The following is a 17,759-nucleotide window of genomic DNA, read 5'->3' as shown; positions in this document are numbered from 1 at the left end:
AACCCTTGAAATTTGAATTGAGAGCAATATGCAATTGCCAGTAAAACAGTTAAAAAACGATAATTTATCAATTGTATCAAAGAATAGTTGCTACGGAACAAGTTGCTCTGCAGCAATCTTTTGGAGTGCAACGCCGTAATGTTCTATCACATTCTCACAAGTGTGAGGCGAACTCAGCCAATGACGATGCCCCAAAACACGTAATAGATCGTCGCGTTGTATTGGTGATTACCGGAAGTGATATAAGAGGTTTGGACCCGATATTTCTTGTCTGGATTGGCTGCGTCTTACGCATGTATGCTACTGTTGTTGAAATATTACATAGAAGTTTAGAAACTTGGTATACAAAAATTGCTAACAAATACTACAGACAATATAAGCAAAAAATCATTATGAAATTATTTTATTGAAGAAAACGTACTCGATATGATTATAAAAAGCAACATAAGAAAATTATTTTTGGGTAAATAAGAGTTATTAATACTAAATTAAGTACAGTCGCTGGATTAATCAACATTTATTTGAAATATACATTAATAGTACGTTTTTTATGGAAGCAACAATAATTATTAATTAAAAACTAAAAAGTAACTATTTATAAGAGAAAACAGTGATAATATACCACTAACAGTGTACCGTGGCGTAAGAAATTGCGCAAAACAAATAAAAATCGAATAGCTTCCAAAGTTGAAATTCCGTGACGCACCACAGAGAAAATACAAAACACAGGTCGTTCGAATAAGGAATTGCCTTTTGTGACAAACCACAATTTAATAAGTAATAACAAAACTTCCGTGTGGCGCCCTCCGGTAAACAACTACAACATTGTAATAGATTATATAAGTGACTAATCTAAGTCTTACAATATTCCAACTGCAAAAAACATTTAGTAAAACACTTTACGTAGTTCTAAAGCAAAGCTCATATGGAAGTGGGCAGCATCTTGTTCGAATATCTCTTTATTCATTGTTAACACTTAACGTATCAAACACAAGTAAGGTGAGTTGATTCACTATAAAATATGGATGATAGTGTCATTCTACAAGTTCGAAAATAAAACTTAGATTGTGTTCCTAGAATATTGAATGTCATCCGAAATACAAATAATGAAAAATAAAAAAAGGATTTTGGTAAAGTTTGAAAATAACATAAAGTGCTTCTTTAGAAAAAACTTATTTATGAAGAAGGACATGTCTTGGAAGGTTAGCTTTAATAGAGTATAAATAGCATCCTCTTAAATAGCATCCAGTTAATTTTATAATTACTTTGTTTTACGTTCGAGGTGCGTTTACAGAAATGTGTGTTTCAAATGGCATGTCATGTCCCTTTACCCATCAAACGTCAAGTATTCCACCTTGGGTTGTGCTATGGGCAGTTCGTATGGATTATCCGCCTTGGTACTGGCCATTACGTACGGATTCTGCGCAGCCATGGGTTGTCCAGTGCTATTAGCAGGGTCTTTGGCCACCGAATATGGATCGTGGGGTATCTTTTGATCTATGACATTCTCTGTCTTGGCGTCGTTTGCAGTGATGTAAAGGTTCCCGGGTAAACTGGAATCGTCGCCACTTTGAAGCTTGCCTTGGTGCGTTTCACTCGCAAGAACGTAGGCGTTGTGCATTTCCGCATTCGCTTTGTCATCAGCTTCATTTCCGAAAACATACGGGTTTGTCAGACGAGTGTTGGCGGCGTGACCTGCCTTTAGTGGTGGGGCGGTGTACAGCACAGCCTCGTAGGTGGCATCTTGTTTGAACACCAGCTGCGGCGCCCTGACAGTTGCCTTTCTTGGTTGCTTACACCTAAACCTCCATACTAGAATTGCGAAAATGATTATTATCAACACGCTTAAAACACAAACCAGGGGTATAACAAAATTGGTATTTAAAGGGGTTGGGGTTGGCGTTGGACGAGGCTTCGTTTTGCAGACGCTTTCAAGACTGCTCAGTGCTTTGTTGAATAGGTTTGATGGGCTTGAGCAAACAAAGCAGTCCATGGTTGCCAAATCGGAGTTGCAAAACACGCTATAGTTGTTCGATTCCTTGACTTGCCTGTATAACTCACAGGTGCAGTTCCAGGTGTTTCCCTGGACAACTAGCTGGGGAGCGGCAATAGAGGAGAGACTAATTCTGGGCAAGCTTTGAATTTCGTTGTGGGACAAGTCGATCGCTTCGATTGCCGGAAGTTTGGCAAATGCCTTCGAAGATATGAAGCTTATGAAATTGCGCGATAAATCAAGGCGTTTAAGCGTGGGACTTTCTAGAAAAAAGGAGTCAATCCTGTCAAGTAAGTTACCAGAAAGGATAACAACTTGAATATAAGCAAGGCCGAAAAAAGTTTGGTTGTCTACGTTGGCTATCCGGTTATATCCCAGATCCACGTGATGCAAGTTTGAAAAACCATCGAGGTTGTTTGCACTCAAAGATTTCAGCTTGTTGCTGTTCAGTGAGAGATTTTTCACGCCAGCTGGAAACTGGGAATCTACCTTGAAGGTTGTGAAACCAAGTCTTACAAACTTGACATACTTTAAACTGGTAACATTGCCCAGCTTTATTTTCGGAAGGTCACCAATGGGCATACTTCTCAATTGCAGCGTTTCAAGGCGACTGAGGTTAAACAAGTTAACGTTAGCTAAACTTCTAAAGTTGAACAACGAAATGGTGGAAACATTTCCTCCGATTACCGTAAAGTTTTTAAGCGAGGGTATGATCGGTGCTAAGATTTTGTTATCCAATACCGCCTGCGAGAGCTTTTCAAAGTAAATTTCCTTCAGAGAACTTAAACCAGTGAAGGTTTTCGGAAAATACTCCACACCAGGATGTCCGATTTTAAGATCCAATAAGGACTTTAATAAAAGAAAGGGCTGGGACGTGTCGTTGAAAGCGAACAAGTTATCACGGACGTCAAGTCTCGTTGCCGTGGTCTCTATATGAAACTTCAATTCTTGAAACTTATTTCCAGCCAGTGAAAGGTACTGGAGACTCACAGCGAATCGGTAGTCGAGCAAAGACGAAGACCTCAGCTGGTTGTTATCTAAAATAAGTGTCCTCAGCTTTGACAAGGATTGGAAAGTTTGCGTTGTGGTAAAGAGTAGTTTGTTATGCGCAAGATTCAGGTATTCCAAATCCTTTAGATTGGAAAAACTTGGTATAAACAGAAGTCTGCCAATGGTCATGACGATCTGGTTATGGCGCAAATCCAAAGCAAGCAGCTTCGTTGCGTAGAATAAAATGTCGAGTTTCAGCGTAGCAAGTTGATTGTAAGAGAAGTCAATGTAAACCAGAGAATCCGCGACTTTTTGAAAAGTTGATTTTGGAAGTCCAGTTAACCTAAAGTGTAAAGAATAAATTTCGTAAACTTGTGAACAAGTAAAACTGAAAAAAAACGTGCGATGTTGCATTCATAAAAAGTATAGGAACGGTGGAACGTGTGTAAGGCTGAAAACAAATTTTGTTACAAAATTGAATGTATGACTTGGAAGGTATTACGTTTTCGCTGTAAACATATATTTAAAAAAACATTCTAAGAACGTGCGAAACGTCTTGTATTTCAACAGCATTGGTAAATACACAACAATATACATAGAAATGTAAACGCAAATGATTTCAAAGGATTTTAATTTGTTTAGGGATTTTTTGCATTTTTTGTTGATTTAATACTACTTGGACATTAAAATAATTTTTAAAATAGGAATATTTTGAAACCGCTCAAACCTTGCAGTTCTTCTATTCTATTTTACGAATTTGTTATTTAAAGTGCAATTTATTTTAAGGTGCATGCTTACTTGTTGTGGTTGAGTAAAGCCGCCCTGGTGCCGATTGGAAATTCCCCTTCGACATCCGTCAGTCCGGAGTTGTTGCAGTAAACCCAGATGGAAACGCATTTGCACCTGGATGGGCATTTTGCCGGTGCCAAGGTCGGTTTTGTGGTGCTTTGTTTTGTCGAGGATGTAACCTTTAACACAGCACCAGCCGTGGAAGCGACAACCGGTTCCACAGTCAAGTTTACAGCTACAGAAACGTTGGCGACCGATAGAACTGAAGATGGGCTCTCTACTAGGCTGGGTGTAGTTTCTGGAGGCAAATTTGTCGAGTTGTCGGGCAAAGCTTTAACTTCTGTTGTACACACCAAATACAAACAGCACACAAAAAACGTCCATTGATAGATGAATGTCGTCATTATTGCGGTACTGACGTCGATAACTTCCTGTGACTTCGGCCGAGATGATAGTATTATAAACACGCCAGTCAGGGCGTCCACGGTAACTGACAAATTGTCGACATTATGCTAAAAAAATTCAGAAATTGATAAAGTAAATACAACCAAGCAACTTTCTACTATGATGTTAGCTATTTATATCTATCCTGGCACCTAACAGCACCAACATATACAGAATAACAAATTTTGTCTAAATAAATATATACATGAATATATTGCTGCTGCCAGGCTTTGTATCAATTGTACAGTTTTTCTTTCGACAATAATTTTTAATAAATGTACCGACGTTTCGCTAACCCGTACCGGAAATCTTTATCGAGGGCATGACATAGCAACTCGGCAAAAAATATATATTTTCATTTCCATATACGCATGTCGACTCATTTTTAATTTATAAGCAATAAACAACAGCTACCTAAAACAGTTCTGACTTCTGACAGCGCGGCGATTTCGTACTAAAAACCAAATAGCCGATGGCACATAAGTATGATCACAAATTATCATGCCACCAATTACAAATCGTTAATAACGCAAGACCACTATACCACTGGTTACGAGATAACAGTAAGCGAATACAGCTGACGCAAATTGTTCTGAGATCCAGGGAAAATTACAAAGCCTTACTTACAGCGTCTCTCTACGATGTGAGTCATAGGGTGCTATGACGTTGATGTGCACAGGACACGCCAGCACACTTATAATGTAACACACACCTCCGGTACAACAGAATTGCAAACGAATGGGGAAATCATTTGGGAATTTATACGACGATGAGAACAATAGAAAGTCTAAGTAGAAAGCATGACATCAGGTGACCATCCAACAGGTTCTAATAAAAATACTGCCTGAAAACTTAAAAAAAAGGTAGCCGTCATGCACATTTTGACCCACAGATAAAAACACTTAGGACACTGCTTCACTGAGGTTTAAAAACGCAATACAAGAGCAAATACCTCATTGTAATAGGGATTACAAACAGGAAGTATGGTTCGATAGGTTCTAACCGCAAACTACAAACATTTTTACGCGCGATGAGGAAGCAATGACGTCATATCCGCGGCAAATTGTTGTATATATGTCGAGTCTATATGAAACACGAGGCCCCAAACGAAGGTTTATAGATGTTCGGCTACGATTGCCAACCCTATTAATGTATGTAATAGCGTAATATAATCGCAAAAAAGTAAGATAGGCAACAGGTTTTAACGCATTTAAATAGATATATTAAAAGAGGTTTGGAATTGTAGGAACAAAATATCACAATCCTTTGGCCTATCCAGGGTGGGTTTTGTGGGTCTGAAACCAATTCGGGACCCTTTTTTCGTAAGTGCTAATATTGTTTTTGTCAGGGTTCAACTTTGTATTGCAGGTGGCAAAAGGCGTGCTCGTAATTTAGCATATAGCCCGGTGGATTGAAGTATTTTTTTCGCAGCTGGCGCCTAGCGAGTGTCAACGACACACGTGTTCACTTTGCGTTTAATGGTTCGCTTTCACTGGACGTTAGATGGCTCTTCTCGATTAGAGTCTTTCCCTATTTTATGACGTCATTAACTTCAGACGAAAATTGGGGTAATTCCATTTGGAACACCCTCCTTTTTTAGATTTCTGTATACGTCCCTGAACCGATCCAATAGTTAATGGTCTTGATATGGTCAGGGTAAAATGCAAATGCGCCTAAAACGTTAAGTTATAAACAAGCAGGATAGACAAATGACTAAAACAATATATCAAAATTTATGAATTCATTCGAAGCCAATTGAGTTACTGTGTGTTCTACTCGTATGTTCCTATTTGTTTTTCTTTGGACAAAAAGTGTTTTCAAACATAAATTAAGTTCACAATTACGCTTGCTTTGCTCCTTGAGCCGCGTGTAGCGGTTCTCAAACAAAATCAGCTTGTAGCACACTACTAAAATAACATTTTCGTGATACGCTTTATACACAGTAAGGCGTCATTCCATCATTGATGCAAAATGCAAAAGATCGTGTGCATTTAAGAGGGCTTGTTTGAATTTATTTTAGTGATAGTACCACATTATTGTGCAAACATACAAAATGTTGCAAGATCTCTCACCGGACAGTGGTGCAACATAACACAAGGTGTAGGAACCACTGGTTCGGAGAAAACCGCCTTCTAATTTTAGAACGCAGCGAAAATCAGATGCTAAGTGGTAGTAACTGTAATCGCCGGTACTAGGGTGGTATCGGTGCCGATCCGACATTAAATTAATATAACATTTTCAGACATAATTTGCAATTAAACGGAACGATAATTTTTTTAAATAGTATAGGTTAAAACTAGATTTAACTGAACTTCTTAACACTAAAGCAAAGCGTGACCTAAAAAGCTGGAATAAAAGTAGGTTTTATTGTTCTAACTTCATCTATTTTGCTTGTTTGAGCTTAGTAGTGGCGTCACATTAGATGGGATTTGAGATACTTTTAGTCCAAAATATCGGCTATCGGTATCGGAATAAAACACTGCTTTTAATGTCATGTTTTCGCTCTTTATCTATGAACCAAGTTTTTCGACTCACAGCTTAATGCAATTAACATAGTGAGTTTACTTTTGTCATTGTCGGGCAATTTTTTCTGCGTTTGTAATTCAAAGCAGTCACATTTTCCGAGTGCGACATTTTTTGCACATTGCGCGATATTTTATACAACTATATAAAAGCACTGCAATAGTTTTGCGGTGGTATTATACCCTTCAAATTACTAAAGCACAAATGAGCTTCTATACTTTTCCGAAACAATATATTTTGTAACATTACACGTAAAAACAATCTTTGCTAACCGCCTACGAAAATGTGAAAACTGTAAAAAAACAGAAACAAGTATAATATAAAACAATTTTGTGGTAGAGGTCATAATGCATAACCAGAAAACTGAGACCTTGTGAAATTTAATATCTTGCTGAATGTCAAGCACGAATAAAAAGGCGAAGCAGAAACAAACACGAAAAAGCCTAAACCCGCCAAGAAACGTTACGAAGTATTTTGGGGAATAACCGTTGTTGTAAACGAGACAAAGTTTGCTAATATCAGTCTTCTGAGTAAACAGAAGGCCAACTAAGCATACAATCAAAACACACACGTTTTAGGTACCTTACCGCATGGATTCCACTAAATAATGACAACCACCCTACACAATGCATAGACTTAATTCACTATCAGAGGTAACGTCACGGTTGATATTGTCTCACGCAGGATAGCATGAAAACAACGAAATATGACCACACAAGGCGGCAATATCAAACCAAGGTAGTCTACACAACCGAAGGCAGGTGGTCGTGTTTGGCCGACTCGTGAATCAGTTTCACAGAGGGATATCTCAGCCCTTGGTCGTAGTCCAGTGGCACAGTTGTAATTCCGAGTTTGGCGCGATCCAAGTCCGCCGGTACGCCCAGCTTGGCGCAGGGAGTTATCGTTGGAGCTTTGCGAGAAACATTTTCCGTACTTAGACCCTCAGGTTCCTTTACCACGTAACAAAAATCAGGGCCGGGTAGCAGAGGGCCGTGGTTCCTTAAGCGACAGGGCGACGACCAGTTGCGAAGATGGTAGGTGTTCGATTCCGGGCGAACTGCCGGGCAAAGTGCAGCGGTCATCAAAACGATACCGGCCACCATCACCGGTAGAATGACCAGCAGCATCAGGGGGTTATGGGTCACCATGAACGGAGTGAGGCTGGCAACTGTGAGGCAGACCAGCACTGCCACGAAGCGAAGACGCGTCGAGCACACGCGTTTGCCCATGATCTTGCACTTTTTGCTCTTGGATTCGCCGCTTTCGACGGTCTCTAACGTATTATCCATAATTCTGTACCCTGATGAAATCGCCTATCTTTCGGGTAAAATTCGAAAGAACAACTGAAAGCTTACGGCGGAAACTCGCGGTTAAGTAAACGCAGCCATCTATGCCGGTATTTCAAAGTTCCGCGAAGGGTTCTTCGGGGGAACAGTATAGGCCACGCGTGCACGAAGCATTGCATTCAAATTGCGTTTAAGCGTGCGTATACAACCTAAGCGATCAACCTCGCACAGGTTTACTGTGTTTAGTTTACTATTATAGGCAACAAAAGTATTTAAAACTTTCGATATAATATTTGCCAATATCTAAACAAAACCCCCTTTTTTATATGTTTAAGAAATATCATTTGTAGGAGAAAATGAACCTACGTCATACTTCGGCCCTACTAATAAAACAAGGCGCAAAAACATATTTTATTTTGGTCTGTCAAAAAGCAGTTCGACAGGGCAGTTGCGGCGTGGAATAGATTCATCCCTATTTTGACTAATAATGCCCGATTCATCCCTATTTTGACTAATGATGTAATTCCCCCAAGCTCAAGTAGCTATTTGCTAACGAAACGTGTTGCACTGTGCAGTTTGCAACCCTCGCACAACCCAGCGTAAGTCATGAAAAGTGCAATCGTGATCCCTGTTAATTGGCCGCTCATATAGATGATTCAAAACGTCACGCAAAACGTTATACAGCAAAAAGGACAAGTCATCTCCGGGAATAGAACAAATCAAAAGACATTTTTAATTGCAGATTTATTTGGCGAAAGCAACGAGATTTGCAAGACACGAAAATGTACAGCAGGATAACCACACTAATACATTTAAACAAGGATGCCTTTGATTCACGAAAAGCAAAAATAAACGATATATTGTTAAAGTTGCCAAAACATTTATTTTCGAAGGTGCGATTAGACGCACGTCGCGTTCGGGATAAGACAATTTTTATCAAAATGGGCCAAGATATACTTAAAACAGAATTATGATTGGCAGCAGCGCGATAAAAATATTCATCTAGTTATAATAGCCAAAAATACAGTCTGGGGGAGTATGATGCAACGAGATTTGCAAGACACGAAAATGTACAGCAGGATAACCACACTAATACATTTAAACTTCTATGGCTGCCAAAATATTCTCGCCGGATGAAAGTACTACAAGACTAGATTGAAACCAATCCGAGAACAAAAATCGAACAGTACGCTTCATGAATATACAAGTACAAGAAACTGAAAAAAAACTACACCAATGCGTTTAAATTCAATGTTAGTTCGGAAACTAAAGTTAATAAAACACTGACAGTCAGTATACCTTGCCAAAATATCCGTGTAGGAAAAACGGCTAAACTTGCCATAACAATACAACACACGTGATATAAGGTGCTGCAAAAATGTTGAACTTTTTATAAATTAAACCATTTCGCTGTTACACTTCTCTTTAAGTTAACAAACAACGTTTTTTCAAAAAATAAACGGCTTATACGAGTCGAGGCTATTCCTAAACAGGTTTGCTCGTACTCGCGCCTTTTCCACCCTTTTGGACAAGTTTTCCTCCTCTACTTCTTTTGTCAGGCAAATTGGATTCCCAGGTGACCACGACTGAACGTGCATCGTCGTCATTGGCATCGTCTTTTTCGAGGCACTTTCCCTCAAAATCGTCGCTCGACGCTTTCGTCCAGGCTTTTGAACGGCAGGTGAAAAGTACGACGGCTGCAAACAACAACGTGGCGCAAACAGCAGGGAGAAAAATCTTGATTGCGCTTCCGTCCCCGGTTATATGTAGCGCAACTGCCGTGGTGGCTATCAGCACAGCCACACCTACCGTAAACCTAATTGCATGAGCGTTGGTCGAACAGCGGGCCCTTTCGCTCTCGTTTAGGGATTCTGAAGCGTCTTTTTCTGCTTCTGCAAACGCATTTTGATCCTTCACTTCTGAATTATGCGACACAGAAAATCCCATTTCGGTCCGTTGATAAACAGCACATATACGGGCAACTTGGCTTAGAGCTACTTTCTGTTGGTGTCAATGAACTTTTCCAAGGAACGGCTCTAAAAGAATTCCTATTTTATGTTTTGCAAAAAGTACCAAATCACGATTTATGCTGTAGTCGTTTTAGTAGACTTCTCTTCGGTCTATTTTGAAGCAAATGACTTATAATTCAATGCTGCTGTACTTTGGCCGAAAGCACGACTTTCGAGAAAAACGTGCGACCTTCGGGCTTGCATATAATTGAAGTGGCATTACAAAAGATTGCGTCATTCGTGATATGGCGCAAGGGACGTTTTTCGCCGAAAAACATGTTTCCACTTCAGCGGCACGAAGTTTAAAAAGGTAATTTCTTTGATAAAAAGGTAATCCTCTTTAATGAAAAAAAAAAAAAAACTAACAACCCAAAATATCTAATACTGACATAAAGCAACTGTTGGGTACACTATGCACGGATCTGTAATGTAGCTTTACGTCTTAATTAAGACTTTACGACTTTACGTCTTAATTAAGATGTCTATCTACTCGACCTTTTTGGCTTTGCAATTCAATATAAAGAAACTGTTGATTTATAATTTCAACACGAATGTAACTTCCTTACAAATGGAAATATGTACTCTCATCAAACAAAAAACGCCACACCGATACTATTATACACAATTATACCCACACCGATACAATTATAGACATACGGATTATGCGATTTTAAAGATTAACAAACTATTTTTTAAATCTGTTTAAATAAGTAATCCACCTGAACGTTAGATTGGCATAACATTTGATTTATAAATACAGTCAACGAGCAATTTCGAAATTAATAGCGCAACTATTAAACATGTCGATATTACACGACATTTAGTTGCAAGTTTTACACAGCAAGTTAAAATTACACAATACTGTTGGTTGAATATGATAGCGTGCAAAGCGCAAAGAATTCCAACCAATATAAAACATGTACAGAATGATACGTTTTCAATAGTAGTTTTTCACACAGTTTTATGTATCGGAACAAAAAGTGGGTTGTCTGCGCATCGTCCGAAATAAATCCGTTTAGTTGCGACGCGCGTAATTCTATGCTTTAGTGCGACCTTTTTCTTCGGTCATAACCTATAGGTTTCACTTCGGTCAGGACATTCTTCATGAAATGTCGCAAACTCGAGCGAACGTTCGGGCTCACATCTCGTATTCGTTGCGCACGCTCCCGGCTTCGTATACGTGTTCAGCGGCGCTGGAAAGCTGATTGAGGTCTATGTAGTTGGACACAGCGGTCTGGGCGTAGGCGTCGGGCATCGGGGCCAGGTACGGATTGGCGTCGGATCTGGGCGACATTGGCGCCACCGCATTTTCCGTGGGGAAAGTCTCGGGCATAATGTACGGGTTGCACATCGACGCTGTTTTGCTGGGCAGCTGGTATTCGTTTCCAGCCTTGGCCTTGGTTACCACAGACGGTGCCGATTCACCAGCTGTCGCGTACTGGCCAACTTCAGTTGGGCTCAGGTCATTGGCAGCAGCGTACTCCACGGCCGGCGCGTTAGCCATAAAATACTGGGTGGTGGCTTCAGACGACGCCATAGCATAGGCGGGAGTGTCTCTGGCGCCGCCTGTGGCCATGACGTAGGGTGCCGGTTCTATGGTGCCGTACACGTGCTCGGTTCCGGTAGACAAGGACCTCGCCAGGCTCGGGTCCTGGTACACGTTGGCGTCCATCTGGCTGGGAGCAGTGATGGCGACCGAGCTCTCGCCTCGCTTACGGAAAAATGACGCCACCGCTTCTTTGCCGCCGCGACGCGCCACGAAGATGACAAGCACGGCGAGCAGCACGAGCAGAACCAGCAAGACGACCACTGCAACGATGACAGCGCTGTCGCTTCCGCCGATAGCGCCGCCTTTTGAGCCAACTGTGGTGGCGGCGTCACACCCGCGAGCAAACTCCTCGATAGGAATGCTAGCCGACGAGGGCCTACTGCATCTGATGCCCGACGTGTCAACGTCGCTCTGAGCCAGCTCACAGTCGCAGTCGGCTATCACTTGCAGCCGGCCGTTGCTCACTTGCGCCGACGCTCTGGCGGTCAGGTTCGTGCCGGTCAGGTCCAGAGAGGTCAAGCGCGCATACGACACGAAGGCGTCGGACGCGATCGAAACGAGGGGGTTGGACGACAGGTTGAGCATTTCGACGCTTGGCGAAACCCCGCCTGTCGTGACTGTGCTAATCTGATTCGAGCTCAGATTCAAGTTCTTCAAAGTCTGCAGCGCGGTAACCGCGTCCTTGGGGAAACCTGTGAAGTTGTTCGAGGCGAGAGACAAGGCGGTGATGTTGGGCAGCTTCGCGCCGTCGATCTGCGACAAGGCGTTGCCGTCCAGGTTAATCGTCTTAAGCGAGAGGTGCTTTTCGAGGTTCGCGTCGAACAAGTAAAGGAAATTGTTGGAAAGATCCAAAGTGACAAGGTTAGGAGTGTAGTCGAAGAGCGTGTCCGGCAGCAGCCGGATGCTGGTTCCCGTGATTTGAAGTCGCTCAAGAGACGACACACCACGGAAAACATCGTCGGGGAGACTCTGAATGTTGATTGAGCCTAATCGCAACTCCTTAAGTTCCTTCAGGTTCCTATATTGGAGCGATTTGGTCGGACTTGGCAGGAGCGTGTTGCTGAGGTCCAGGCTCAACAACTTCACGGTTTTGGAAAAGGCGCTGCTGGTGACTCGATTTATCCAGGTCGAGCTACAATTGAGGTTTTCCAAGCTGTCCGGTAAAGCCCCGGCGCGCAAACCGGTGATCGGGTTGTTGCTAAGGTCCAGATAGGTTAGGCTGTGGAGATAGGAAAAGCAACCGTACGCCACTTCCTCAAAGAGCAGGTTGTCGGAAAGGTCCAGGTAGCTCAGGTAATCCATTCCGTCGAGAATGTATCCGACCTGGTTGATGTCGAACTGCAAGACGTTGTGGTCGAGCCGTAAAATCCGAATTTTCGAGCTCTCGAAGAGGAAAGATTCGAGCATGGCAAACTTGTTGTAACCGAGATCGAGAATTTCCAAGTCGACCAGAAGACCAACTTGCTCGGAGCTGATTTCCGAGATGTTGTTGTTACGCAGATTCAGCTCGATGGTCGTAAGGGGAACGGAGGAGGGAAACGAGGAGAGGTTTTGGCCGCTGCAATCCACAGTACGATCGGCGCACTTGCATTTCTCCGGGCAAGCCAATGTTAACGTAACAGTCAGCAGCAGCACAGCGCAACTTACGATTGACATTATCTTCGCTAAATTTTTTTGGGTGTATTTCTACAAAGCAGCCAAATGCAAGTCTTTACATGAGAAGCATTTAATAAAAATAAAAGTAAAATACCAAGTTTAAAAACTCGACTGAATTGCAGAACCCGACGCTTGTGTCAAAATAATATAGTATATTTATCCAGCGTATGATCTTGCAATTCACTTGAGTATTACTTGTTTACAAACGCGACCCCGAGCAGTAATAGACAAACAGATGGTTTCAAATTTCAAATAATACAACCCTTTTTTTTTTAAATACAAACAAATATCACCATTTTAGGAAACATTTTACTGAATACCTTTCAAATATAACTACTGATATAAACTATTAAATCTAAGCTAAAACTCGTTCTGGGAAAGCTAATTCGCAACTATCCGACCGATAAAAAGCAACCAGCACACGCCATGAGCAACACAAAGTTACAAATGGCGTTTGGCGAAAGTTCCAATCGGTGACGTACGACCAGGTGTTCCCGTTTCACTGATTGACCCTGTCCCGACCTAAAAGTAATCCACCTATGACTCGGCGCTTTGTGTCAGGTCTGTGATTCACAGCGCTACCTGGGAGTGCACTGTAGTTTGTTTCTTCTGGGCTTAATCACAACAGTGTGACAACCAGTATGCGTATGCGTGGTATTGCGACCTTAGATGGAAAAATGGTTGGCCTACACTGCCACTCGTAGGCGAGCATGGAAAGTTGAATAGCCGAGGAGTTTTGAACGGAACGCAATAAATGTCATACGTCTTGATTTGGCACAAATTGCGGTATATTTAGCTGCAAGACATACTGCCTCACAGAGACGGATGTAGTTTATTATAATCACAACTAATTGATACCCAACTATTTTTAACCGATATAGTTTGAAGGAAACAAGGTTTCCAACTAAATACAGGATTCTACAATTGCTTTCTACGTCAGCCTGTCAAATCAACCGTTTATGGTGAACCACTCCAACCTGTATTCCTGTCAAACAAAACCCAGTCAACAAAACCCTGTAAAATGCAGTTTAAGGACACTGGAAAAGGTTCAAATGTCCTATTTTTTGCATTTTGCATTTTTTAATACTTTTTTTCATATGACTTTTCGGCATGAGACCCTATCAAGGTTTCCTATTGAAAATTTTGGAACCTTTAAATAAGAGGGCGTGAATCTGCCATACAAATTAGACTAGTTTCTATGTACTTTTTGTTGTTACTTTTGCTTTATATGGGTATAAATATTCAAAAAGGGGTAATTTTTGAAAAGTAATACTCTATTTACATTGTGTTTTTATACTCTGGGCGATGAAAATATGGTAGCTCTAGCAAAATACATCTATTGCAGAACACCTAAAAGGATTGCACAACAATTCTGTTCTACCTTGAGAACTCTGTACAACAATTACCGCGATCGTTTTGTCAATACTGACTCTAAAGTGTAGAAATTTTATTCATCTAACACACTCAATAAAAGTCAAACTATACGTCAATGCGACAATTGAAATCTTTCACCTGCGAAAAGCATCAGTCCTAATATTCCTTGAAAACATAAGTTAAATGTTAAAACGTACTGGATGCCTTTAGACAAGCTAGTACTGAAATCAGTTGCCTAGTCATGACTGTAGGCTTCAGTGAGGCTTCAACTCACAACCTTGGCCCAATTAGCACAGTCACTCTAACGACTACGTAGGCGTTGGTCGACAACAACCATTGCACAGTTGCCTACTGTATCCTGTGAATGTTTAATGCATCGCTGAGTCATTCGAAGTAGGCTGCTGCCGTGTACCACAGAACAAACCGTAGGCTACTAAACTTTTAAACAACATATGTAAGTTAGTTTGTTGTTTTTTTGACGCAATTGCAGGTTCAAGTTCACTGAACAATAAGCCCAGCGCAGTATTCGAAACAAGTACTTTAGTGCAACTGAAGCGTGCGTGGATTCGTACCTTTAGGTTCGATTGCGGCTTGAGGAGGTTTCTTGGGAGCGAGCGAGACTTCCCGGTAGAGGATGGAAAGAAGAAGGGGTGGTTGAGGAGGAGGTTGAAGGAAAGGGAGGTCTCCGTCGGATTGCTCAGAGTAAGCGCTTGGATCTGGACACTTTCGCGGAACTCCTATACGATAAAAAAAATGCTTGGCGTTTCCAAGTGCATATTAATATAGACAGAATCGTGTAAAAAATTCACATTTTTAAATTAGTAAATAAAAAAAGGTAACAAAATAAAATCTAGTTTTGGGCTATAATGAAAACCTTTCTAGTCGATTGTAACTTTACCTTAAAATGACTAAAGTGACTTTTTCCACACATTTTGGGCAAAACATTTAAAAAAGCCTTATGATATTTCAAATAATTAGTATTTTTTAAATATAATAAAAAACTGGACAGTTTAAAGAACTTTAGATTCAGACAACAGAAGGTTTAAGGTACGAGCAAAGATTATGCTCTCGCCTCACCATGGTGTCCTTGTTGATGACGTCACTGAGAGGAAGGTGGAAGTGGGATCCCTCGTCATCATCCTCGATCGTCTCGATCCGCAGCATCCCGGCTTGGACGAAGGCGGTCAGCTCGAGTCGGAGTGGTTCTTTCAATAAGCCGTCCACCCGAGTCAACTAAGGGGAAAGTGTATTTTATTTTTTTGTAAAACTGGTGTCCGCGGAATAAAGGAGGTTGGGGGAAGTTTCGAGAGGTCCGCGCAACATCTTACTCCTTTATTGGGTAGCAGTAGCACATACTTCGTACTATCTAATAAATAAATTGCTTGTCAGCTTGGGTACAGTAGGTAATTGATATGAGTAATAATAACCGTATTTTTATTTGCTTTAACACTATGGTCCTCCATTATTCCGTGGAAGCAAAGTTTGCCAGGTGATAAGTTAAACACCCAATTTAGGTATCAGGATAACATATATGAAAGCACACAAATCGAGACGTTAAGAGTAACGATAAGTACAACACAAAACTTTTCTGTGGTCTTTAACCCAATTGTTGGGTAAAGTCAAAAAGGATTACGACTGTAACTCTTAGAGCTATGCTAGAAACGTTGAATAACAGCGACGTAATACATGCTTCGGAAAAGCAGAAACGTTTGTCTTATAGAATTTCAATTTTTTCTATTATTTTAAATGTTACGTTTTGCAGCGAACCACGATTTTACAAATATGTCGGACAGCTTCCTAGTTTCAGCTTATAATATGTTTGAAGTACCCGCAAACTTTAAAAGGCGTCATTATGACAGCGCAATGTTGCATCAGGGTTTCGAGTTGATAATATTAAAATAACATTTGCGATTTGCCTTTTTTTTCAAAGGGGATTTCCCTACCTTTTCCTCGCTCCAACTTTTTGCGTTCGGATCGTCGAGAGTCATAAAACCGCGTGTGAAGGCACGCCATTCCTTGCCATTCCTGCCCTCGCTCGGCCTGTCAATCATCGGCTGGAACACTGACGTCACCATCACGTGACCGTGCGCTGTGAAAGATGATTGGGCGTTGAAGTTGCCAACATAAACTGGCATTTTAAGGGTTAATGGGATGTGAGTGTGCGTCGAACCACATAATTATCGTAAATATTTTTTGGGTTATTCACTTTGCAGCAAGCGACTAACTTAACTACAATATTACCATGGAAATAATCCATAGAGATTGTCAGTTTTTTTTTTTTAAATGCCTTCAACTGAAACGCTATAAATACTTAGGAGCATAATGGACGTAAACAGAAGTGTGTATCATTTTGAACGTTTCGAATAACTCTTTATTCATTTTCAACATAATAGTCGGAGGTTGTAGTAAAAATATCAAAGCCCATACAGAAGTAGGTATCATTTAGAATGTTTGAATAACTTTTTTTTGACGTTAAAAATAAATAAAGAGTTATTCGAAACGTTGAAAATGATACCTTCTTCCGCGTGGGTTTGATAGTCTTACTACGATTATAGAGTTTTCATCACCATTTAAAACAGGAAACGGCAAATCAATGCTGACCAGGGAAACTTTTAAGTAAACCTACCAGGCACAATCATTTGGGCAGGATCCATGCGAAACGGACGCTCCGATTTCTGACCGAGGTGGGGTTCGATTTGAACGGTTACCAGCTTCGAAAGCTCTTGTGACAAACCAGAGGTCGATTCACCTCTTGAACCGGAATGAGCCTGTTCGTAAAGTCGAGAGTATTACGCAAGACACGAATTAAACATAGTATTTGAACAAGAAAAATATTAGCCTATTGATTATAAAAAAGAAGCTTTCTAAATGAAGCAATGTGGTGAATAAATATTTTTTGTTGTCATAATAGTATCAGAAAGGAGAAAATATGGAAACTAAAAAGGGAATATTTAAACCTGGTTCTAAGTCTAAGGTAGTGGTTCTCAACAGGGTTGCCGCGGCGCCCTGGTGTGCCATTTCTTACGCTAAAGGGTGCCGACAGGTATTTGGACATTTTTTTCAGGAAACTGATTTTTGCTCAATTGGAAAGCTTTTTGATACAACTATTTGTATACGATTAGGGACCATTCTATCAAATGACATTT

General features: G+C 40.9%; 3 protein-coding genes across 4 annotated transcripts in view; all 3 read right to left on the bottom strand.

Annotated features, from left to right (window-relative positions):
- LOC146163739 (deleted in lung and esophageal cancer protein 1-like) overlaps positions 1–17,759 on the bottom strand; it is a 47,787-nt gene that overhangs the window by 11,350 nt on the left and 18,678 nt on the right. Inside the window, exons 28-31 of the mRNA XM_083383265.1 lie at positions 17,240–17,381; positions 16,557–16,702; positions 15,691–15,846; positions 15,186–15,350 (exon numbers count right to left, since the gene is read on the bottom strand). Of these exons, the coding sequence (XP_083239391.1) occupies positions 15,186–15,350; positions 15,691–15,846; positions 16,557–16,702; positions 17,240–17,381 (609 nt within the window). The remainder of the gene's footprint in view (positions 1–15,185; positions 15,351–15,690; positions 15,847–16,556; positions 16,703–17,239; positions 17,382–17,759) is intronic.
- LOC146163741 (uncharacterized) lies at positions 394–4,279 on the bottom strand. Of its 2 annotated transcripts, XR_014494615.1 has the most exons (3): positions 3,782–4,279; positions 1,250–3,326; positions 394–1,202 (listed from the first exon to the last, which is right to left on the bottom strand). XR_014494615.1 is itself a non-coding variant. In XM_083383266.1 (2 exons), exons 1-2 carry the CDS (start codon positions 4,174–4,176, stop codon positions 1,328–1,330), a joined length of 2,394 nt encoding a protein of 797 aa, XP_083239392.1. In that variant the 5' UTR covers positions 4,177–4,279; the 3' UTR covers positions 394–1,327. The 2 variants fall into 2 exon arrangements, 1 of the variants encoding a protein (XP_083239392.1); XM_083383266.1 differs by having other exon boundaries at positions 394–3,326.
- On the bottom strand, positions 10,532–13,252 carry LOC146163740 (uncharacterized). The gene has a single exon (XM_083382627.1). It carries the CDS (start codon positions 13,237–13,239, stop codon positions 11,173–11,175), a length of 2,067 nt encoding a protein of 688 aa, XP_083238753.1. The 5' UTR covers positions 13,240–13,252; the 3' UTR covers positions 10,532–11,172.

Source organism: Ascidiella aspersa, chromosome 2, assembly GCF_963924565.1.
Source record: "Ascidiella aspersa chromosome 2, kaAscAspe10.2, whole genome shotgun sequence".
In the NCBI taxonomy this organism is placed as follows: Eukaryota; Metazoa; Chordata; class Ascidiacea; order Phlebobranchia; family Ascidiidae; genus Ascidiella; species Ascidiella aspersa.
Note: the sequence above shows the minus strand (reverse complement) of the source record. Positions and strands in the feature narration are given on the sequence as shown.

What these genes read in the sequence shown, in the direction of transcription:
- LOC146163741 (XM_083383266.1), bottom strand. Translation starts at nt 4,176, where the DNA reads ATGACGACATTCATCTATCAATGGACGTTTTTTGTGTGCTGTTTGTAT. An exon ending in GCTTTACTCAACCACAACAA is followed by an intron (nt 3,327 to 3,781) that starts GTAAGCATGCAC and finishes TTTACACTTTAG; the next exon opens with GTTAACTGGACTTCCAAAAT.
- LOC146163740 (XM_083382627.1), bottom strand. Translation starts at nt 13,239, where the DNA reads ATGTCAATCGTAAGTTGCGCTGTGCTGCTGCTGACTGTTACGTTAACA.